The 14,712-nt window shown below is 36.6% G+C and overlaps 1 protein-coding gene across 2 annotated transcripts in view; it reads right to left on the minus strand.

Annotated features, from left to right (window-relative positions):
- LOC131855920 (disease resistance protein RPV1-like) overlaps positions 1 to 13,492 on the minus strand; it is a 36,724-nt gene extending 23,232 nt beyond the window's left edge. Inside the window, exon 1 of one of the 2 annotated variants that reach the window (XM_059209662.1) lies at positions 12,737 to 13,492. In XM_059209662.1, coding sequence (XP_059065645.1) covers positions 12,737 to 13,248 — 512 coding nt within the window. In that variant the 5' untranslated portion in view covers positions 13,249 to 13,492. The remainder of the gene's footprint in view (positions 1 to 12,736) is intronic. The other variant, XM_059209663.1, reaches the window with a different exon arrangement.
- Positions 13,493 to 14,712: the final 1,220 nt, after the last annotated feature.

Genomic DNA, 14,712 nt, shown 5'->3' on the forward strand with positions numbered 1-14,712 from the left:
TGAAGTAATTTTTTTAAACATTGTAAAAAGGTTTCTTATCATTAGTGACATTTAGCCATTCCCATGATTTTTAAGGAATATATCAACAGTCCCAATTTTCCTTGGGGAGAACCAAACATCCTAAAACATTTCTTATTGTAATAGTATGTTTTTAATTTTTATTGAAATTTTGAAGATTTTTTGGAGACACTCAAGGAAATCTCTTGCCATCCCAACGCACTCAAAAATTCATTAGTGACAATGATATGGATCTAAGGGCCAAGGGTGCATCTCCATAACACATAGGTTAAATATGTTGTTAAAGTGTCATTGCATTTTGATTTTCTAGATATTCATATCCAATCTATTTGATTCAAAATTAGTTATCTTGTCTTGTTCTACTCTTCACATATGTGTCTATTGAATGCACTTGAATTTTAATGTCATTATGTAGAATCATGTCACAAGATTTGTGTTCATATTCATGTTCAACAAAAATAGATTCAAATTAAGCTAAACAAAATAAATTTTAAAAAAATTGTAATTAATTTTGGCTAGTATAAATCTAATGGAAATATTTTTAAAATATACATTAAACTTGCATTATTGAAAATATGTAAATAAATAGATTTATAAAATATAAAATAAATAGTGCATACAAAAAATAAAAATTATGAAAAAAAGTGTAATAACATAGGGATTGAAAATAGATTATCAAAAAAGAGAAAATAATGCAAATATAAACATAATCAACATATAATGAGTTAGAGATAGATGGAGAGAGAAAGGAAGAAATATGGAGAAACAAAGATAGAAAGAGACGTGGATATAGAGATCTAGAGAGAGAGATGGATGTATAGATAGAGAGATGGATACATGTCTAGAGATAAAGGTGTAGCGTCCTAAAATTGCGACACTTGCAATTTCGACTGCATTTTGGTCTTCACGATGGCGACGCAACACGCAACCTGAATGGAGACCCCAAAACTTGCTCACGACACCAAAAACTGCATTTTTCAAGCACCATTGGCCTGAACCTCCTTGCACCCCGCTGTCCCGGAGGTGGGACCAGAGCGCCCAGCGCCCTGGTCCTCCAAGACCATGGCGCCCAGCGCCCTGGTCCCTGGGTCCTATTTTGGGCCCGGTTTCCTAAGTGATATCAGGTCTTTTTTATTGCAATTTGGAAATATACTTCCCTGGTCGGCCTAAGGTCGGAAAAATCAGTCTATCAGCCCTAATTGACAAGTATATAAACTACATTTTCCTCTCTCATTTGGATGGATGAAAAGTAGATGAAAAAAAAAGGCAAAAAAGCAAGATTCAAACATTCAAGCATTCAAGCATTCAAGCATTCCTTCTAAGTCTCCATTCAAGGCTAAGTGTTGCATTCAAGACAAGGATTCAACCATTGAAGAGGAGATCACTTACTACATGCTACATACAACATACTACATACTACAACATACAACATCTAAACCTTCGCACATAAGGATACCAACATCCTTAGAACAAGGTATTAGTACTTGTTTACATTACAGTCATTTACATTTACAGCTCTTGCTCATTTCTTGGTTAATTCCAAAACCGGGGTTTGACCTAAAGGCAAACCCCTAATCTCTAACCCCCCAATCGTCTTCGCTTTTCTGTGTGTAGGTTGCAGGTACGCGGCTGAGATTGAAGATCTGGAATCCTTGTGCAGAGACGAACCGATCCCCCTTCGTTTGACGGATTTTTCGGAGGACCGTGGCGCTGGGCGCCATCGTCCCGACAACTTTTGCTCAAATTTGCAGGACAGCGCCGTATCGACATTTTACTGCTAATTCCAGGTCCGCAGCTTCATCCTATAACCTAAACTCAGTTTATAAGCGAATCTTTATGACTTTCTATGCATGCTTAGCTTAATTCTTTTATGCACATTCTTTACAAAAGAGGGTAGCCTTGCTTTCCTAACCCTTGAAATTCATTTAGCATCCAATCTTACATTGTGTAGGATTGAATCTTATGAGTTTCAACCCCTCTTTTGAATGTAAAGTCTTCCCCCTAAGTGAAAACCCATCGAATCCTAGCGAACCTCCCTTCTCTCTCCTCGGAGTCAGAAGAGGGGAGAACAACTAGGGTTCGACCGCGATTTTCCGCTTTACATTTTGGTGAACCTGACGTGAACATCCTTTCTGATTTTTCATGCTTAGATCTGAAAAGTTGATTACATTTCCATGTTTGATCTTTTGCAAAATTTTAGAGGTGATTGCATAAAAACCCTAAATTTTCTTTTTGAACATTGAACTTGCGAAATGTTTAATTGTTAATGCTTGCTTCAGATCTGCTTTTCTATTACAAATTATCAATTCATGTCTGTACTTTAATTTTGAAAATTAAGTGGTTAAAAGTCAAAACCCTAATTTTTGAAACCCTCTTGATTCAACCTTTGTCCGACAATTTCACTGATCAAAACATCGCCAAATCAGCTGTAACTTTGGATTCCGCAATAAAATCACAACATCCTTCATCCCTGAAAATTTGGAAAAAAGTTGCGAGGACCGTGTTGCACTCCAAGCGCCATCGTCCCCGACATTTTTTCCGAAATTTCGAGAGCGACATCTTACTGTGTTTTTCTGCTAAAATCCAGAATTTTGGCTGATTTTATCAATTATAACACCTTCAAAATTACAGTCAAAGTTGGTCTTGCGATTGCTTGGTCTAAGGCTCCTAATCATTCAAAAATTGTCGAAATTAAAATTTTGCGTAAAAATTGCGTTTTTATTATCATAAATCTGAAAAGTGTGTCTACATTCATTCGAAATTTCAGTGTTTTATTCAAATTCTTGCAATTTATGACTTTTGAAATTAAGTGCTTAATTACAACAACTTTGATTTCCGCTTTCAAAATTGAATTTTGCATGAAATTGAGTCAATTTTTAATTTTCAAAATTTGCATTGCTTTTGACATTCCCTCTAAAATCATAAAATTCAAAATTTCAGTTTCCCTCTCTTTTTCAAAATTCAAATTTTGCATTTCTCGACAATCTTGATAGGGTTCAATTTTGAGATTGCAACTTTAATTTGGCCTATCTATAGATCGTAAAATCCCTCAATTTTTTCAGATTAGCTCTAAAATCATCATACCTTTCATCCCTGCAAATTTCGAAAAAAGTTGCAAGGACCGTGTTGCACTTCGAGCGCCACGGTCCCGGCCTTTTTTCCGAAATTTCGGGAGACTGTTGTGATTGTATTTAACAGCTTAAATCTGGAAGATTGGCTGGTTTTACTGAAAATTGCTACCTCTAAGATCAAAATCTTTTCTCTCTCTCTAGTGCATGAGTTTTACAATAGTAAGCCCTACTTACACTATTCCCGTTAGACGAAGCCGTAGAATTAAGTCCTTCCGAGGTTTAACTACCGAGGAGATGAAACCTAATTTGAGTAGCCTTTTTAACGAGGATCTGGGTAATTCCTCTAATCCTCCTAATGATGAAGAAGCTCCCCATGAAGTTTCCGTTGAACAACTTTCCAAATTGGATAACCAATTTGACGATTTTCACCAATGGATGTCTCATGAGTATCCCAATAGTCAAGCTATTCCTTTAATTGAGGGTCTAAAACGCATGCTTCAAAGTGATAAGAATGGAATTGATGTTTTACGTGGTATCGCACATATTGTGGATTCGAATATGATGCCTATGAAGAGTTGTGCTGAATCTTTAGGTTATACACAACCTCCTACACAAGTCAATCATTCTATTCCTTTGACTACTCCTATTGCTAGTATACCTACCTTTACATCAAACATCATGGCTACCTCTATACAAGACATTCCTCCTGTGATCACTAGTCATGGGGGCAATCCTCCCTCTTCTTCAATTAATCCTCTTCTTTCATTCAATCCAACTTCTTCGTACATTCCTTCAATGAATGTTCCTATTACATATTCACAAATGAACATCACGCAAGGGGGCAATTCATTTAACCATTCCATTCCTCCTTGTAGTGTTCCTCCTATCCAATCATCCCCTATGGTTGACTATCATAGGGTCCCACCACCTTACTCTTTACCTTCTTTCAATAACATCACACTTCCATCTCAGTCTAACACACCTAATATGAACTCTTCGACTGAAGCGACCATTAACAATCTTGCACAAACTGTCTCTTCTTTACAGCAACAAATTGCCTCTATGAATCAATTTAAGTTTAGTGTGCCCACATTTGATGTTGCGAGCCCACTTTCTCTTGATATTGTTCGAGCTATCCCTCCTAAACATGTTGAAATTCCGCATTTGGAGCTTTATAATGGTAAAGGAGATCCTCTAACACATGTTAAGACTTTTCAAACAATATGTACCGATTTTGCTTATGACCAAAGGTTGCTTGCAAAACTATTCACTAGAACATTAAGAGACAAAGCCCTACAATGGTATTGCTCGTTGCCTTCTTATTCTATTAATTCTTTCGAACAACTTGCAAATGCTTTCATTCAACAATTTCAAAACAATAAAAGTCCTAAAGTTACTTTGATTGATTTAATGCATTGTAAACAAGGTATTAAAGAAAAAGTGACTGATTTTATTGGTAGATATAAGCATTTGTATGCTCAAATTTCTTTTCCAGTGCCTGATAATGATATTCAAAGAATCTTTATTTCTAATTTACAAAAAGATATTCGAGACAAACTTCTATTTTCTGAGTTTACTTCTTTCCAACAGTTGTGTGCCACTCTTCACAATTATCAACTGACTGTGAGTCAAATGGAACAATCACATCCTATGGCTCCGAGTGATAACGGTGATAGCAGTCAACAACCATTTGGGAAGATTAAACCGAACAAAGATTTCATCAAATTCAATGAACACATCATCAACAACAATGTGAATGCAGCATCAGGTGTGCCTCCTATTTCTAAATTTTTCAGGAAAGAAAGAAAGTATACTCCTTTGAATGAATCATTGCATGATATTATGAATAAGTTATTGGGACAAAATGTGCTTACTCTTCCTCCTGTACGACAAATTGATCCTGCAAAGATTACTTCACCTTATTTTGATCACAAAGCTTTTTGTCATTTTCATCGTCAGCCTGGTCATGATACTGAAAAATGTTTTTCTTTAAAGGGTAAAATTCAGGATTTGATTGATAATAATACTATTTCTGTTTCTGGAGTGAATGATAAAGGCAACACATCTGTAGCTCCTCCTAACCAAAATCTTCAGATTTTCACTGATCCATTGCCTTCTCATACCTCTAATGCAATTGAGGCTAATGATTCCTCTCTTTCATCTGATGGTCTTGCGTCTATGACTCCGAATGTGATTAACTTTGTAGAGCAGCAAGAAATCCCTAAAGAACCTTCCATCACATTTGATTCTAGTGAAACCATTAGAGCACCTGATGGTCCTTTATACATAGTTGCAAAAGTCAAAAATACACCTTGTCGTGGAGTGCTTATTGATCCTTCGTGCATGATTAATGTTATTACTGAAGAATTTCTTTTTACTTTGCAATTGAATCAAGTGATCTATGACAAAACAGATGTGATTGTGAAACTATTTGATGCATTTTCTTCTCCTGCAATTGGTTCTATTACATTGCCTATTGAGGTCCATAATAAATCTCTTGATGTGAACTTTGCTATTATTCCTTCTTCCGAACAATTTCGTGTGAAGCTTGGCTATCCTTGGCTATCTTCCATGAAGGCTATTGCTTCTCCTATACATAAGTGTTTGAAATTTCCCCATAATGGTGAAGTTGTTACTGTCAATCATAGTCTCTTTAAACCAGCTGAAAGAACATCTAGTGTTCCTATTGATTACTTTTGGCCTAAACAATTCCAATCTCTTCCCCCGCGAAGTGATCATCTTTTCAAATCTTATCAAAAGTGGAAAACAGATATGATCCTATCTTTAAGTGAACCTAGGACACCTAAACTTGACATTCCTATCATTCTTGAGAAGGAAATTCTTTCTTTGAAAGATAAAACTAATGTCTTTCCTCAAGAAGATTCCCAACCCGTCCCCATGGATGTGACTATGTCTATGCCTGATAAATCTTCTAAGAGTAGATCTATACCTCCTCGTCATGATGGACTTGGTCTTCTCCATAAACCAAAAATTCCTCCTTTATATGGAGCAGTTCCTCCTCCTGCCTTTTATAGAGAAAAGAGACCTTCTTCTTCTCCTATTATCCAGCCTAAGAGACCACAACCTAAACACCCAAGTGCTAAGGATGAGAACATTCCTCCTCCTCAATCTTCTACACTTCCTACTAAGACTAGACGTAATCGTTCTGCACGCGAACGCCAACGAAAACGTCGTCTTAGGGCTCAAGCAGCCGCTTCTCAAAATTTACAATCTCCAAAAACACCTTCAACAAGCATTATTCCATTTTTGCCTCAGCCGGATATTGAGCCTAAATCTCCTAAACATAAGATGCATGATGGTCTTGATCCTGTGCGAGTTAAAGATCCTATTTTTATAAATCTTGATGATGATATAGATGAAAATGTTATTCATGATAAAAATGTTACTCCTCTTGCTTCTGATAGTGAATATGAACTTGTTGATGTTGATAACCATTTATCTAATGAATTTTCTAAAGCACTTATCCTAGCTCCTAGACAAGAACAACGTGGCTTGGAACATGAACATAGCCCTTGTTTGGACCTTGTGATAGCTCCATCTGCTGTGTTGGATGTTCCTCCTCTAGCGTGTTCCCTGCCTTCTCGAAACATTGATCAGCAAGATCGGGGGGTAGATGACATGCTAGACTAGTTACATTAGCATGGCAGATTCTCTCCCCCTCCCTTTTGTTACTTCTTCTATATGTTATTCTCATTCTTCTATTTTAGTGTTGTCTACTTGAGGACGATGCAAAGCATTGAGATCTCTTTGGTCTCTCTCATGTTGACTCAAACGACACATGTGTTCCCTTCTTCTAGGTGACCTTCCTTGATTGGGGAATGAAGAACAATTATGCATACATACATATGATATATACATGACTTATCATACAGCATACTGACCCCGAGGAAAGCGAAGTCACCTCGTGCTTTGTGTTTTGTGTCTATTATCCTTGGGTTTATCTCACACTTGGGGGCTAAATCCTTGCGATAACGTGCTCCTTTCCTTTCTCATTTCTTATGTGTATCACTACGTTAAAACAATCACCCCCGTTGAGGCGCGTGCGATCGCTTTAACGTAGGGGGGCATACACCCTGACTATCCCTTCACGATACTTGAAAATTTCTTGGAGAACTTAGCTTTGCCTTGAAAATTTTCGGTATTTCTCTTACATGACTCATAGTGAGGGAACCTTACTACTGACAGTCATGGTTCTCCCTCGTGATCTTCCCTTTTACTTTGTCAATCGAAATCGTAAGATCCTTAGTCCACTGGGGGCTTGGTGTATCTTGCCTCCTTGACGTGGTGAAAGTCTTTTAATGTTGTTTCCTTGTACTTTACCGGAAGTATGAGCATACATACTCCCGCTAAAGTGGGGGCTAAATGTAGCGTCCTAAAATTGCGACACTTGCAATTTCGACTGCATTTTGGTCTTCACGATGGCGACGCAACATGCAACCTGAATGGAGACCCCAAAACTTGCTCACGACACCAAAAACTGCATTTTTCAAGCACCATTGGCCTGAACCTCCTTGCACCCCACTGTCCCGGAGGTGGGACCAGAGCGCCCAGCGCCCTGGTCCTCCAGGACCATGGCGCCCAGCGCCCTGGTCCCTGGGTCCTATTTTGGGACCGGTTTCCTAAGTGATATCGGGTCTTTTTTATTGCAATTTGGAAATATACTTCCCTGGTCGGCCTAAGGTCGGGAAAATCAGTCTATCAGCCCTAATTTACAAGTATATAAACTACATTTTCCTCTCTCATTTGGATGGATGAAAAGTAGATGAAAAAAAAAGGCAAAAAAGCAAGATTCAAACATTCAAGCATTCAAGCATTCAAGCATTCCTTCTAAGTCTCCATTCAAGGCTAAGTGTTGCATTCAAGACAAGGATTCAACCATTGAAGAGGAGATCACTTACTACATGCTACATACAACATACTACATACTACAACATACAACATCTAAACCTTCGCACATAAGGATACCAACATCCTTAGAACAAGGTATTAGTACTTGTTTACATTACAGTCATTTACATTTACAGCTCTTGCTCATTTCTTGGTTAATTCCAAAACCGGGGTTTGACCTAAAGGCAAACCCCTAATCCCTAACCCCCCAATCGTCTTCGCTTTTCTGTGTGTAGGTTGCAGGTACGCGGCTGAGATTGAAGATCTGGAATCCTTGTGCAGAGACGAACCGATCCCCCTTCGTTTGACGGATTTTTCGGAGGACCGTGGCGCCGGGTGCCATCGTCCCGACAACTTTTGCTCAAATTTGCAGGACAGCGCCGTATCGACATTTTACTGCTAATTCCAGGTCCGCAGCTTCATCCTATAACCTAAACTCAGTTTATAAGCGAATCTTTATGACTTTCTATGCATGCTTAGCTTAATTCTTCTATGCACATTCTTTACAAAAGAGGGTAGCCTTGCTTTCGTAACCCTTGAAATTCATTTAGCATCCAATCTTACATTGTGTAGGATTGAATCTTATGAGTTTCAACCCCTCTTTTGAATGTAAAGTCTTCCCCCTAAGTGAAAACCCATCGAATCCTAGCGAACCTCCCTTCTCTCTCCTCGGAGTCAGAAGAGGGGAGAACAACTAGGGTTCGACCGCGATTTTCCGCTTTACAAAAGGTAGATAGAGGAAGATAACAATAGAGATGAAGATAGAGTAAGAGACAAAGATAAGACGAAGAAAAATGGATAGAGAGAGGTAGAAGGAGAGGTAAATATAGAGAGATAGGAAGATAGATATAAAGAGATAGAGAGATAAAGATATAAGAAGATATAGAGAGGATATGAGAGAGACAGAGGGACAAACAATTAGAGAGAACTAGAGATAGACAAATAGAGATGGAGAGAGAGCGATATAAATATAGAGAGGGATAGATGCAAGGAGAGAGGAAGAGGGAGAAAAGAGACAATGAAAGAAGTGGAGATGGAGAGAAAAAGATGAAGATTTAGGAAGTGATATGTAGAGATTGGTAGAGAGGGATGTATAGAGATAAAGAGTAAGAGATATAGAGAAAGAGATGGGGAGAATAGGAGAGAGTGGATATAATGAGATATATAGAAAGAGAGGGGAAGTTGGGAAAAAGAGATAGAGAGGATGGGATTGAGAGATAAGGAGGTGATAGAGATAAGTAATAGAGAGAGCTGGAGATTGTATGAAAGATAAAGAGATGAATAAAGAGATGGGTTAGGGAGAAATAGGTAGATGGAGGGAGAGAAATAGAGAGGTAGAGAGAAATAGAGAGATGGAGTGATAGGGAAAAAGGGAGAGATAAGAATGAAAATAGAGATACATAGACAGATAGGTACATTGGGAACAATAGAAGGGGAATAGAGAAATGAATATATTAAATAGAGAGAGAGAGAGAGAGAGAGAGATTAGGAAACATAAAAGGGGAAGAGAAAAAATAAATATATTCATATTAATAAAAAACAAAATTAATTTTAGCAAATATTGAGTTGTTGATACACCCAAAAGAAATGTAATACTTAATAGGAAGTTAAGTGAAGACAAAGGAAATTTTTACAATTTTTGCTAGTAAATCTAGGAAGGGGAATAGAGAAATGAATATATTAAGTAGGGAGAGAAGGAGAGATAAGGACAAAAAGAGTGAGAGATAGAGTGATGGATACATTGGGAAACATAAAAGGGGAAGACGGAAATGAATATATGAATATTAATTAAAAATGAAATCAATATTAACAAATACTGAATAGTTGGAATGCCCAAAACAAATGTAATACTTAATACTTAATAGGGAGTTAAGCGAAAAAGACAAAGGAAATTTTCATGATTTTTTATTGTAAATCAACTATGTAACTTTTTTGAATATCAATATAAGCTTTATAACCTTGAGTTGCTCTTACTTATTTAAAAAAATTGATATTAACAAATAAAAATTATGATTAATTTGAATTTTACTTTAAATAAAATAACATTAATATTTTAATGTTTTAAATAATGTTAATATATAATACTTTTATAATATATCATATAGTATAATTATAATGATTTATAATATTATATCAAAAAGAATAATACCTAATTATAATAATAATTAATAATGAACCCAATTAACTTAAAATAATATATAATATATTATCATATAATTATTATATAAATAATTGAAAAATAACAAATTGATAACATAGATAATATTGATATGTAATATCTATTATAATTTACTAAGAACATTACCCTAATGACTAGTTTTACACATTGCAGTTGTATTTATTAATAAAAAAAACCTTAACGTGGGCAATTGAAATAATATATAATATGATATTATTAAGATTATAATTGATTGAAAAGAGTTCACTTTTGTTAATTAATTGTACCAAATGAAAAGGTTAGTATTTAAGTACAAAAAGACAAATTCAAGAGACTACACAAACTTGCCGTACTTCCAATACTTTATATACCGTATGCAGTGGGCGCATTCAGTAAGGTGGCCTCGTGAAATGATAAATTATTATTTGTATTGTTTAAATGTTATTTTTTATTGTTATGATTTAATGATAATGTTTCAAAATAGAGTGGTATTTATAACCACAAAATATTATTTTTATATTTTTTATTGTTTTTTAACTTTTCATATATATATTTGTATAAAGAAATTTTGCTTAAGGAGGGTGTAGAAATTTAATAATATGCATGTTCACGAATGTAGACTACTAAACAAATAAGTTGAGGGCATTGATATTATGAATTATTGTGATAATAAAATGCAAAAAATAAAAATAAAAATAATGGTACTTAAATTGATAGATTAAGAAGAAATGATTCAAGTGAATTTAAGTAAATTTAAGACTAATATTCACCTTAGAATCACAATATTCATTTTTCAATATACAAAATTGAGTCTACAAATTTTGAATTTTTCTACATAATTTATTTTCTTAAAATAGAGTGAACCATGTAGAAGACCTAAGAAAGGTGTTGTAAACATACAATGAATAGATGATATCACTCGATCTAAAGAAAATATCTTATGTGTTACCAAAGACAAACTCTTGTACTATATCATATCAAAAGGAGTATTTATTTTTTTTAAAAGGAGACTTATCCTGACCAAAGAGGTCACACCCTACATTAATAGGGTCCAAAAATCCATAAAACAAGTATTCCCCGCAGACCCATAATGGATACCATGGACTTTCTGATCTATAAACTTGCCTCCTATCTCACCAAGCTTGTTTCCCTGATCTATAACATTCTAAGAAGAGGAAAAGCCACAAGGGTATCTACAGTTCAGTCATGCAAAAGGGCACTTGCGTCTTCGGTCTCAAAGCAGGTGTGCATCTTCTCATCATTCCTCTATGGTCTCGAGGTTATATTGAACATGACTTAATTTTGTTCCTAGAAGCAGATCTATTTTGAATGAGAGAGCTAAATAGAAATATAAACCCTTTGAGAAATATTTTCATCAGGATTGCCCTCAAACCCCTATAGGGTTTATATCAAGCCATGAATGAATGATTGAATATAGCCCTAGACAATATAAGGTAACTCTCAAAAGAATAGTGGTGAGAGATACAAGAAGCATCGAGAGTAAGGGTTTCCAGATGAAATAAAGACAGTTCAATAGACAGGGTAATGCACTGACGAAGAGGGTATAGCAGCTTTATAGGGCAGCATATAATGAGCTCAAAGGTTCAGCAAACGGCAACGATATGACAGAGACAAAGTCCAGAAAGACAGTCATTCTTTCAAAACAGTGAAATGATAAAGACATGGAGATGGTTGCAGAAGGATAAAGTGACAAATAGTAATAATAGTGTTGTTCATGAAAATAAGAGTCACGGACCTATTATGAGAATAGTCATCATAACCTCCCTCAGAGCAATCATAGTGAACACATACCTAATACAATTTTAAGCCAAGAAGATATGTATGGCAAAATACAGTTTGAAATGGAATATAGCAGTCTATTATGCCAGAGTACAGGGTATGCAAAAATAGCATTAACGCAGTCTTGAAGGCGTGGACATTGAGAAAGGGGACAATATGAATAAGACAAAACACACAGGTTTGAGACAAGGGAAAATCATGAAGATAATAGCCATTCACAGTAAAAGTCCAGTGTTTTGTAACAGTGAGAGAGGGGTTTATGAGAAGTAAACCCTAGTTAGAGGCAATCCTTCAAAGATCCCCAAAAGAATGATAGACCCTATGATAAAGAAAGCACAAAGGGAAATAAGGGTTCTGAAGCCATTGCATACTGATTCTCTTATGCTTGTCAAATTATGATTGACTATGAAATCCGAGTTTGCTTTCACTGGCAATGTCAAAGGGAACTAATTTTGCAGTCCAAGAATAGAATTAAAACAGTGAGAAGACATAAGAGTATGAGGATTCACAAGCCATTCATGAAGCGCAAGGATCCACAAGCAATCTTTTGTATCAGCCAACACAATCTATGCAGTCCCAATGGTGATAAGATCACAGTCACAGGGGTTTTGCATTGTACAAAGTTTTGTCAAATCAAGGAAATCTAAGACAACAATCAGAACATATCGGGTATATGCTAATGTAAATATGAATGTCGATTTGCATAACAAAAATGATTCCATGGTACAATTAGAATAGAGTGAGTACTTCATTATGATATGATATGAGAAGGGGTACTTACTCAGATTTCCCCTTCAGAACTTGGCCATGACGGAGTGAAATGTTGGATAGCGCCTCTTTCCACTCCTCAAGTTTTGTCGTATATCTATTCTTCTTTTCATACTCCGCAAATGCAGCGCCAAATGGTCCTTTCAGGTAGCGGAGATCACTCGGCTCAACATGGTAGAAGACAGGAATGATTGTGCTGCCGGTTTTGAGCATATATGACAGTTCGGCCAAACACCAGGGAGACTCCGCATATCTAGGCGAAAATATGGCAATATGAAGGAGAGAGGTGCGCATGGCCTCTTCTATTTCAGCTGTTATGAAATCGCCCAGTTCAAGCTCTTTTTCATCCAGAAAAACTTTAAGTCCCATGGCATTGAGGGCATCGTAAATAGAAGTGGCCAGCGGGTGCTTGGTGTCAACGCCCCGATGATTAATGAATACTTCGTAGCGGACCTTGTTTGATGCAGATGTAGATGAAGATGCAATTCCCTCAAAAGCATTGCAAAGCTGCTTAGCTGATTCCATTGGAACAAAATGAAACAAGCAAGACTAATGAACACAAGTGGGCTGGGGATTTGATCAGAATGGCATCTGAAGAATAGAGGGGTAGAAATAATAGTGCGTGGAAGACCTATTGAATGGTAAACGTACTATTGGCAGAATACACGGCAAACTTAGGCCTACGGTAGCAATAAAAATGTAGTGGAATCTGCGTGCAGTCAGAGATGTGAGTTGGAGGTGACGTTAGTGGAAAACACCATAGTTCTTTCTGCACGCGGGGTCTCCCCTTCATTTTCCAAAGAGAAAACAAAATTATTGTGGAATCTGCGAGTCTATCTTCCTACCTACCACCTAGTGTAGAAAGCCTTCAGAGATGTGACATTAGTGGAAAACACCAGAATTCTTTCTGGACACGGTATCTCCCCTTCCTTGAATTTTCCAAGAGAAAACATAATTATTGAATCTGCGTGTCTATCTTCCTACGTACCACCTAGTGGAGAAAGTCTTAGAGATGTGACATTAGTGGAAAAAAAAAAGGTATTATCGTGAATTTTTCTAGGTTTAGGTGGGAATTTGTCTCTGTAGTGAAGAAAGTTTTCACAAAGTTTTCACACATGTGAGTTAGAGGTGATATTAGTGATGGAATGAATGAATGCGTTTTAATCATATCTATGAGACTATCAATCTATGGGGATCAAAGAGCACCATTGTTAATAATTTTCAAGTTTTTTTCATTGTCAGTTTTTCTCTTTAGTGGAAAAGAATAAGTAGTAGACATTATCATGAATTTTTTGAGTTGGCTTAAAGCTCACGCTAAGCTTTGACTTGGTGTGTGTTGTTCTATGTGGGTCCACCTCTAACTCGAATTTGTCAGTTCCTTTGTCGGACAGTAAAAACATACCCTAGCTAGTGGCTCGTGTGGGCCCTCCCAACTCCTCATGTTGGCCCCTCATGTTCATCGTTTCCTCGCCATTAGTCCCGCCTAAAGTTGAATTATTTAAAATTGTTTCTCTCGCCCAACCAATCACCATATGCATATTTCCAATCGAGCATTTTTTATATTCTCGCCTGCTCCTAGCCTGTGTGAAATACGAAGCTTTGAAATAGGTATGTACATCCATTGAAGCATGATAGAATAACGCTTATTGTCATATATCGCAATTAGGAATGGTCAGAGATAAACATGTGTGCAAAAATGTGGATTGCAAGATATACATAGAATGCATTCCTTGAAAAGGATTTGCAACCTTTCAACGAAATGTGATTTGCAGGTGTAAAACAAAGTTTGCAACCCCTGCTAGCATTCTCACAGCCTTTCTCTCTCTCGAACAGTAAAAATGTACCCTGGCTAGTGGCTCGTGTGGGCCCTCCCAACTCCTCATGTTGGCCCCTCATGTTCACCGTTTCCTCGCCATTAGTCCCGCCTAAAGTTGAATTATTTAAAATTGTTTCTCTCACCCAGCCAATCACCATATGCATATTTCCAAT

Source organism: Cryptomeria japonica, chromosome 8 (genome assembly GCF_030272615.1).
Source record: "Cryptomeria japonica chromosome 8, Sugi_1.0, whole genome shotgun sequence".
Taxonomy (NCBI): domain Eukaryota; kingdom Viridiplantae; phylum Streptophyta; class Pinopsida; order Cupressales; family Cupressaceae; genus Cryptomeria; species Cryptomeria japonica.